Source organism: Galeopterus variegatus, unplaced genomic scaffold (assembly GCF_000696425.1).
Source record: "Galeopterus variegatus unplaced genomic scaffold, G_variegatus-3.0.2 Scaffold6116, whole genome shotgun sequence".
Classification (NCBI taxonomy): Eukaryota; Metazoa; Chordata; class Mammalia; order Dermoptera; family Cynocephalidae; genus Galeopterus; species Galeopterus variegatus.
This window is the reverse complement of record NW_007732227.1, coordinates 69,949-80,436: the sequence shown is the minus strand read 5'-3', so window position 1 is coordinate 80,436 and position 10,488 is coordinate 69,949. Positions and strand designations below refer to the sequence as shown.

At 35.1% G+C, this 10,488-nt stretch overlaps 1 protein-coding gene across 1 annotated transcript in view; it reads right to left on the bottom strand.

The window, feature by feature from the left end:
• The window catches only part of LOC103605841 (anoctamin-3-like), a 65,093-nt gene that overhangs the window by 21,919 nt on the left and 32,686 nt on the right, over positions 1-10,488 (bottom strand). Inside the window, exons 4-6 of the mRNA XM_008590456.1 lie at positions 9,292-9,423; positions 5,846-5,952; positions 3,598-3,653 (exon numbers count right to left, since the gene is read on the bottom strand). Of these exons, the coding sequence (XP_008588678.1) occupies positions 3,598-3,653; positions 5,846-5,952; positions 9,292-9,423 (295 nt within the window). The remainder of the gene's footprint in view (positions 1-3,597; positions 3,654-5,845; positions 5,953-9,291; positions 9,424-10,488) is intronic.

Sequence of the window (10,488 nt, the reverse complement as noted above, 5' to 3'; positions counted from 1 at the left end):
TTATTATTTAAACCAATGGGATCCATTTAACCTAAAGTAAAATTAGACTTCAGGCTCACTGTTTGGAACCTAAGGTCTTGTAATAAACATAATATCTTCTCCATCACTGAGAGAAACTGTTGTAAACTTTGGTTCAGAAATTAAGAAAATTGTTCGGCTTTAAGAAGTGACCCAGTCCCAGAAATGGTTTCTTCAATTTATAGACGCTAAGAAGAGTAAGTGCTTATTTGTAAAGTGTAAGAGGCTTCACCTACCAGTACTAGTCAGCCTTTTAAGCCCTAGAATACCTAAAACTTACTTCAGATACGATATTTCAAAATTAAAGGATTTTGTCAAATTCTTTATATCCTCTTAAAAATCTGTCAAATGGGTTACATTTTCAGAGTCACAGAACATATACGGTGACTTATAGAGGAAAATGTTCCCTGAAAACTGAACTTCCCTGCTTTTATAATCAAGAAAGAGAGCAATAGATACAGTGACTATATATTTTCTGAATCTAAACTAAGCACATAGGGCATGACAAAGTCACTTTTCTCACTCCAGTGTATAAATGTGCTTTTATAAAAAGTCTGATGAAAATTCAAAGTAAGTGGAGTTATGCCTCAGTTTCCTCACCTAGATGATGGGGATAAGAATAATATCAATGATACCCAGTACAGAGGGATTTGATAAAGACCCACTTGGATAATCCTTATAAAGTGCCTGGCTCATAGGAAATACGCAGTTAATGTTAGTCATTTTTTGACTTGATATATTGTGGCCACGGAATAGTATAAACTGTCATAAGAATGTTCCCAGACAACCAGGACTGTGAGTTCCTATGAGGGAAAAGGACACCTGGAATGATGGCTTGCAGGTGCCTCGAGGTTGCAATGAGAGAGGTGTGCATGCTACCTCTGGCTGTCTAACAAAATAGATAAATTAATTAGGTAAGGGTGAAAGTATAGAGTACAGTCTCCCGAGTCGTTTTCTCTAAAGTACCCCAAAGTGTTTAAAGCCTACAGATTGGAAGCTAGAGAGATGGAAGCAAAGATCTAGATTCTAAGCATGGGGACATTCCCTTGGGAAAGTATGTTTGCATGTGAAATTGAAATGACCTGTTAGGGTTGGTAGACTGCTCTGAGATTGGATGGGTAAGGGAAGGTGAGCCAAAATCTCAGCTTTATTCCAACCACTCCTGATAATTCTTCTAAAATACATTACTATTCTTCCCAGCCTTAGTGGTCGGAGTGTAGGTGCTTCCTGAGTTTTAGATGCTAAACTTTAGAATACCTACTGCATCATTGTCCTAACCACTCAATAACCTCAATCGGCGACACTATTCTGGCTTGACAGTGACATGGGGTGGGCTGCCAGAGAAAACTGAGCGAAGTGATTCCTGTTGCTCACTCACGTATATTTGTGCCTTTCCAAAGGATCATGTACACTCAGTTATCCCCACCATGACCAGGAGTGGCCCCCTCCTGCAACTGACACACTTTCCCCCTGTTTCCACTGTTCATAATTGATAAAATTATAAATCCTATCAATATCTTAAGCAAACACTTTCTCTTGTTCCCTTTATTTTTTCTCTTCATGCCAAATTCCAGCCGAAATGTGATGCTCTCCCCTCTATCCATGGTCCTTTTTCTGCATAAAAAACAAATCCAAACTAGGGGTAAAAAATATAAAATTGACACTCATCTCCTGCATCAAGGAAGAAGAAGAAGAAAGCCGTAGATTGTGAAGAGTCCTGAATGAAATTATAGTCAGTGCCACTGACTCCATTTTCCTCTTAGTAAGCCTTGTTTTTCTTCTCTCAATTAGGAGCATTTAAAATCAATAGAAAATTCCTGAGACCATTTTATTGACTTTCTATTTTGTTTTATTTATTTGCATTTCAACAATACTGTTTTCTATTATTCTTGTGTATGTGCTCCATACATTTCAACTAAATTATAAGCATAAATGAGAAAACAACCATTATTTATAACCAGTTTATAATAGGTTCCAATTTCATGCATTTTTATTGACTTTCTATTTTGTTTTATTTATTTGCATTTCAACAATACTGTTTTCTATTATTTTTGTGTATGTGCTCCATACATTTCAACTAAATTATAAGCATAAATGAGAAAACAACCATTATTTATAACCAGTCTATAATAGGTTCCAATTTCATGCACCAACCATTATTTATAACCAGTTTATAATAGGTTCCAATTTCATGCATGAAAAAACTGCCAAATGAACAGTCAGAACACAGCCTAATTACATAGAGAAAATTACACAAAGGACAAATCAAACGTTTCTTTGCTACAGAGGCTCTTCCTGGGCCTTAAGTTTGCTACTCTTAACACTCTATATAGTATTGGACACAGTGTTTAATTTTGCTGAGCTTTGTCTCTTCATCTCTAAAATGGGAATAATAATATTTATCCCTCCAGGGTTATTGTCAGAGTAGCAGGAAAATACATACACAGGGCCCAGTGCATGAAACACCAAACACACTGCCTGTTATTATTATTTCTATTCTTACTATAAGTAGGTGTACATAATGAATATAAACACTGGAGGTTGGCTTCCTGGGCTTAAAACTGTGCCTTTGATACTTAACCTTTCTGTAACTCAATTGCCTATATATAAAACGGAGTTAATATTATTGTCTATCTCAAAGGGTTGTTGCAAGGATTAAAGTAGATATTCTAGATGAAACATTTAGCTCACTGACAAATAGGAAGTGCTCAGTACATTTTATCTACTATTAGTTATACCAGACTTCAAATTCTTCAAGTACTATGTCCTGTGAGTCTTCAGTCTTAACTTTATGAACAAAAGAGTGATAAGTTCAGAAGTAAAACCTCTAAAGACCCATTCTTATTTTAAAATGTGAAATTGCCTTAAAGAAAGAATTCAAGAATACAGAGAAGAGGGAAGGGGGAGTTAAAACTGATAATGTCATTCATGGTAGGAAGGGCCCAACAGTTTTTAGAAGCCACTTCTATTTAAAACTGGTAGGAAGGTAACAACCTGGCAGAGAATCAAGTAGCTAATGGGCTATAGGTTTTTGTTGTGGGCTTGTTTTAGATTTTCAGGTATCCCAAAGTAGTAGGCGCAAACCAGGAATCTGCCCTGTTTGGAGTGGTGTGGATCTCAAGCTGGATCAAGTGAGAAGCTCTGTGTTGGAGCAGAGGCCATGAGTGTTCTCTCTGAGACTGGAGTTACTGATACGGTGCAAATTGCAGAAGGGTTTTGGAGCAGTGGAGCCAGTCTGCTGCCACAAGGTTATAGTGGTGTCTCAGAGGGCCCAGGAACACTTGGATGAAACCTTCTGGGGATGGGCAGCCAGACTCAAATGAAGACAATGTGTGGTGCACTCAGGAGAGTGCAGCTCTGGGAGCACAGCAGCAGAGCTCCCGCTGCGGGTTCGGATCCTATATGGGGATGGCTGGTCACCGCTCACTGGCTGAGCCCAGTGCAGCCGGTCTCAAAAAAGACAAAAAACAACAACAACAACAACAACAACAACAACAACAACAACAACAACAATGAGATCAAGCACTGAGCATGAAAATCTTTTTTTGTTTAAAAATGGAAACTGTATTTCAAAATTACCTCATGTGGAGGATACGCTGCTATATATGAGCCATTGCTTATAAGTTTACCGATTCCTGGAAAGAGAAGAAAAGAACAGTTCTTGAATTAAAGAGAAAATTTCTCTCTGAAGTAACATACATATATTTGAAACAATAAATTAATTAAAAAATTTAAAATAACCCAAATCACTTCCATAGCCACATCACCTATAAGGGCAATGAGATTGTGAAAGAGACTAATACTGAGTCTAGCTGTGTCTTTACAATATTAGTAAATGGAGATTTGCAAGGTGCCAACATATGTGTCATTTTGCCATATCATGAAATCACTTTAATACCCGCTTATGTGGTAGCACATAAGCCAGGAACAACTTTGTTTTTCTTCAAAATAACAAGGAAGAAGAAGAATTCTATGCCACCAAAAAAATATCTCAAAAGGGCATTGGTATTGAGAAATCCTTAATTATTTAATACTAAGCCAAAGAGACATAAGTAGCAATGTAAGACACATTAAAACCTCCTCCATCTCAGGGAGGGTATAGTGAAATGGATACTCTCATATAGTTCTGGTAAGAACAGATCTTGGAAAAATTTTTCTGGAGAGCAATTTTGTTGCAATATTACTTATATTAGCAAAGAATTATTAAATAATTCCACACTCAAAACTGGGGAATCAATTATTGTGGTACAACCAATTATATCAGGTGCTTAGTAAGTAATTGTGATTTGATGAATGCTTATAATAGAATATTGTATAGCTATTTACAATTAAGTTTTCAAACAGTACTTAAGAACTTGAGAAAATACACATAACAGTAATTTTTAAAAAACAGGATATAAAACTGTAAACACTGTATGATTCTAATTTTGATGCATGTATATATGTATACATACCCACATAACACATACTACACATTTGTAACTGCAACAATAGACGATTGCATTTAGGAATAATTTTTTATTTCATTTTTAACACTTCTACATTTACTGTACTTTCTACAAAGACACGATACCCTTATAATCATTTAAAGTGTCATATTTTGTTTCAAAGTCTACATAAGAGCATAGTGCTCTCCTTTAGACACATTTTTTTGTATATATTCTGGATTTCTCTATCTTTATTTCTTTAAAAATGTTCTGACTAAATTTAATTTGGGGGGATAAGGTTTTGATGTTTAAGGTAACTATTTTGAATGCTCAGAAATAAATGAATTATTAATCAGAAGAGAATCAGAGTCTGAAAGCTTATCTCTAAAATGAACGTAAATGAAACAGCTCATTTTACTTATGTGGTAATCCATTTTAACACAAATCAGTAGTGATTGATACAAGTTTTCACTGGCTGTTAACTTTTTATTTTCAAGAATTTTAGGTCATGACTAACGTTTGGTCTCTTTGGCACCTTGTACTTTCATCTTTACAGCTCATTTGTTGCCCTTTGTTTCCTGCTCAGCTCTGTGTAAACTTTGAAATTTTATTTACTTTTTCTAGGTGAAATGTTCTCAATTTTTTTTTTGTATATCCATGTTGCAGCATACTGCTAAACACTCCAACAACAAAGAAATTTAGAAAGTTAAAATTAGTTATTTCACCTTCCAGAAATATTCTCTAAAAAGTTTCTTACATATTCTTATAGATTTGTTTTCTTTTTATATATGTGTGTTTAGGAAATGAAATTACATTAGACTTATAGTACTCTAATCTGCTTTTTTTAAATTTGAGAATGCATTGTAGCTATCTTTTAAAGTCAATAAATAGAGAATTAATTAATAATTTTCAATCTCCATGAGTAAAGGGTCTATGCTTGTTAAATTTGTGTTGAGTGAATTCATGTCACATAATTTTTAATAGATCGATTATATAGATGAAGCCTACCTTATTTGTCAGTGCCTAATGATGGACATTTAAGGTACTTCTTGTTTTATTCTATTACAAAAAAAAGCCATGATAAAACAATTTCTATGTAAATCGTTGTTCAAAAGTCTGATTATTCCTTTGGGATAAATTTTAAGAAATAAAATTTCTGTTCCAAAGTGTTTGCACACTTCACATTTTGATATATATGGCAAATACTCTTAGTTTTGGGGGGTTTTTCCCCTGTTTTTTTATTGAAAGGCTGCAAAATAGTATGTTTATAGAGTTTGTGTTCAATGTGTTTCACACACTAATGAATAAAAGCAAAGTTTCACTTAAAAAACAAACAATAATTCAGCATAACTAGTATCAGCAAATTCTATTTTCTCTAAGTTTTTAATTAATGTTCTTACCCACTTTTGATATCCCATTTTCATATTTGGTGCGCTCCAGCATGTGATAGACTATCCTGCTTCGAGTAGCATTGCTGAAGAACGTGTCCTTATTGTTTATTCTGAAGCTGTTAAGATGTGGGAATTAGTTTTAATATTCAAAGAAGAGCACAGAACACAACAACAACGACAATAATCCTGGGTAATCATTCATCTGTTTTCTCCATTAAGCTAATACAAATGAATTATAGTAAATAAGAAGAGAAATCATACTCTTTAAGAAAAAAAATTGACAGAGGAAAAAAAATACACTCATAAATAATACAGGGCATTATTAAGTATTCACTTTAGTATCTTCTTTCAGTTTATAAGGAAGACGAGGTGTCCTTGTATTTTGTTTAGCATGACAAAAACGAGAGAATAGATTGTCCACTAACTCCCATAAAATTTTACTACCTTAAGCAATGTAGTTCCAAATAGAACACATTAAAAATCGATTTCATTCCTCTATACCACACTTTCCAATCCAGCTCATCTTGTTTTAAGAACTTTGGCAATAAGCTATAGTCCTTCCTTCCCCTTGGTGTTGTATGTTGTCCCCACATAGGAAAAGTAGCAAGGAGGGACCTTGTGAGAGCCAATGATGAAAACAGCAAAAGGGTGATCCCAAGAGGAAAGGAAGGGGCTGTTTTAGCATTAACTATATAGTATGCTGGGAGCCTCAAAAAAATGAAAGTTTCCTGGGCCTCACTCAACTTCTGACACATCCTGTTTCCAGGTGCTTCATCTCTGAGAATGATAAATCATCATCTTGTCAGGCACTTGGTCCTAAAGCATTAGGTCTCCTATGATCTTTCTTCCTCTTCAACCTCCATAATCAGACAGTTGCCAAACTAACTTCTCTAACTGAACTGTCTCCTTCAGCTTTCACACTACCCTTCTTGTTCTGGGTCTCATTGCGTCTTGCCTAGATTATGAGAAGGGTGTCCTCCTAACTTGCCATACAAATTTCTACCTGACTTTTAGAGTACATCTCCAATTTTTACAACACTCCTCTACTTTCAGTGGGTCAGCGTCTCTCCATTAAAAGCATAATTAAATTTCTTATTTTCGTCCGAGGCTCCCTATACTTGCACTCCAATGTACCCCACAGTTTTACTTATAGCTCTGGCTTATTGTATCTTGATCATCTGTCAAATTGTGTAATCTATCATCACCTTAAAATCCCATGCTTATTTTCCTCTATGTTCTGCTTTGTCTCTGATATCTGTTCCCCCTCCTCTGCCCCCCTCTCCTCATATTTTTACCTGCTGAAAAAGGGCTATCTCCTTCAAAAAGGCTTCCTGTATTCTCTCCTCTAGATGCGGCTTTCCCTGTCTTACATATGTGCATTTTATTTGCATCTTTCCCAATGTGTTGATTTTACTCTGCCTTGTTTTATGTTAATCTGTACCTCTATCCATTTTATTAAACTCTGAGTTTTTCCAGTACTCTGATATTGAAATTTTTAGCCCTGTACTTGGATGCATCAAATTCAGGGTCGTGTTAATTGTAGGTACCAGAAGGAATGTCCACCTGCTTCATTCACCATCAGATTGTTTCAGCATTCCCTGAGAGAATATTTCTTAAGCAGATAAGTTCCTGTTTTCATAAAGTTACATTATGGAGGCATGAAACATAGGGTACCAGAAGGAATGTCCACCTGCTTCATTCACCATCAGATTGTTTCAGCATTCCCTGAGAAAATATTTCTTAAGCAGATAAGTTCCTGTTTTCATAAAGTTACATTATGGAGGCATGAAACATAGGATATATAAGTAAACGAATAAATAAATAACATAATTTCATATAACTGCTATGAAGAAAAATGAAACAGCACAATGGCATAGAGAATGACTGGAACAAGGGGACTATAGGTAGCATGTTCAGAGAAAGTCTCTCTGAGGTGGTGATGTTTAAGTGGGACTAGAATAATAACAAGGAATATGCCATGCAAAGATCTGGGGACAGAGCATATCAATAAAGAGAACAGCAAGAACAAAGACTCTAAGTTGGGGCTAAGTTTGAGCTTTTGATGTTAGAATCAAGGCTTGTATGGCTGGAGTGAGTAAATGGTGGGGAAAATGTAGAAGACGAAATGATTGGGACTACAGCATTTATGCCCATATGGTAGATGCTAAGAAATCCGAATTTTATTAAAAGTACAAATGGAGGGCTATTTGGGGGTTTAAGCAGGTAGTTGTATGATCTGTTTTTTTATATGGTAGATGCTAAGAAATCCGAATTTTATTAAAAGTACAAATGGAGGGCTATTTGGGGGGTTAAGCAGGTAGTTGTATGATCTGTTATTTTTCCAGAGATAACGCTGGTTTCTTGGGTGTTTTTTTAAAAAAGAAAGCAGAATGCTTTTTATTTGGTACACTATAGATCCTCAAAGGTCCTCAAAAAGTGCAACAGAAAGCTGAAGAAGCTTCCATGAAACTGCGATTTCTCTCTAATTTGGATTCCTTTGGATTTCCAGTCTTTCCCCCACTCCCTATAGCTGGAATTAGAAAGGATGCTTCTAGATCCACCTTCAAGAATAAATAATGGAATAAATAGAACATTTGGAAGAAGAGAGTTTCCCATTGATTGCTAGCTATGTTACATGCTTGGTGATCTGGAGTTCTGTGTCATCCTTCCCTTCAACTTCTCACATCCCAGAATACAGGTCAATCTGGAATGGCGTACAGCACAGTAGGCCCTACAGTCACAGTCCTTTAGTGCACTGTGCATTTCTCTATCTTTATGTTTACCCTTTTGAATTATAAATTTACATTTTATCTGCCCCATTAGATGGGAATTCCATGAAGACAGAAACTGTGTCATAATCCTCTTTATATCCTTAATGTATGTCACATAGAAACTCGATAAATACTAGCTGAATGAATACATGAATAAATAAACAGACATGTAGATAGGTAGGCACACAGAGAGTCATGAATCAAATCTCTAAAAAAATTCTCATTCCCTTTAGTTTAATAAGATTAAACTAAAATGGATATTTAATTAGTGAATATATGTCAATTAAATGCAATTATAGTCATACCAGTTTATTAATTAGAACAATGTATTATTAAAACATGCTAATTAATAGCCATCCTATTATTAGTATTATCACAATTATTATTTTAACCAAGTGACTTACTACCATAGTAATTATTTCGAAAGAATTAATAACTAGACTGCCAGCTCATAGGTTTACAATTAATTATTCATTCTTTAAATTTCTCTGAAACTTAAAGTTAATACAGCATTAATAATGTTCACTTAGTGTTGATCATAAGGTAAGCATATATTTTAATACAATAATACATTCTCTGACCTTTTGGTAAATAATGAAAATGTTCCCAGCTACTTTTCTACAAAAAAAGCCTCAGATAATGAAAGGTATAAAGGTAGGAGGTGGAAAAGAGATGGGAACTCACTGGTGAATCCGTGCACGGCTGAACGGCCCCGTGTAGCACTCTGACTCCTTTAGGTCTGGAAAAGCTGATTTGTCAAGGGTCATTGGGTTTTCAGATACCCAATTTTTGATTCTTCTAAAATAACTTTGTACCCTGGAACAAAGTCACATTGTGGGACTAGATTAGCTTGTGTTCCAGGACCATGACTACCTTCCACTACAGTTCCCTTAAGTACTAAAGAAACAGTTCCCAAAAGACATACACACACCCACGCATACACACACATTCAGTCTGTTGTCACAAAAAAGGAATAAATAGGAATACAAACTAAATCCTACATTTGTTTAAACTCTTACAGGGCAACTATGTTATCCTCATGAAAAATACCTTGTGGAAAATATTTTTAAAATCATCATACATAAAAGTGGTGATAGGAAAGAGTATGTTTTTAAAAAGCAGCATGATATATTTATTAAAGCTGTGTGTGTATATACTCACATGCATGTATGTATGTATGTATGTAGATATAGATGTAGCTCTACAAAAGTGGAGACTGAAAAGAAACAAATGCTGATGATACACTCATTCATCCAGCAGTGGCTGGTAGTCACAAGTGTGGTAGAAACAGCATGACTTTTGCAGTTAAGCAAAACTGGGTTGAACTACAGCTCTGCATTGTACTATCTGTGTGAACTTGTACAAGTTATTTAACTTGCTCTTGCCTTGGTTACCACACTCACAAAATAAAAATAATACTGACCTTACTTAAGATTGCAAATTGGTACTTTACTTTAAACTTGAACAATAGCCATAAGGAAAGTTGAGGCAAAGAGCCTTTGCAATACTTTTTAGACTCTAACAAGCATATCAATTGACTGAATATCTTGTTAAAATGCAAATATTGATTCAGTAGGCCTGGGGTGGGGCCTGAGATTCTGTATCTCTAGGTAGCTCCTAGGGGATGATCATGCTGCTATCCACTGACTACTTGGAGTAACGCTTTAGCACAGACATCAGGCATATACCATTAGGACACTGTTTTGGGAAATCTGATATCAGGATACTTTGACCCCAGTTTTAGATTACAGTCATAAACACCCTCTATTGTGGTATATATTCTAATTGGAATCATATTTATTTTACAAATAAAAAATAAAGAGAAGAAAGTAATTGATTCTGAAAATGTAACTTTTTTTTTTTTTTTTTTTTTTTTTTTTT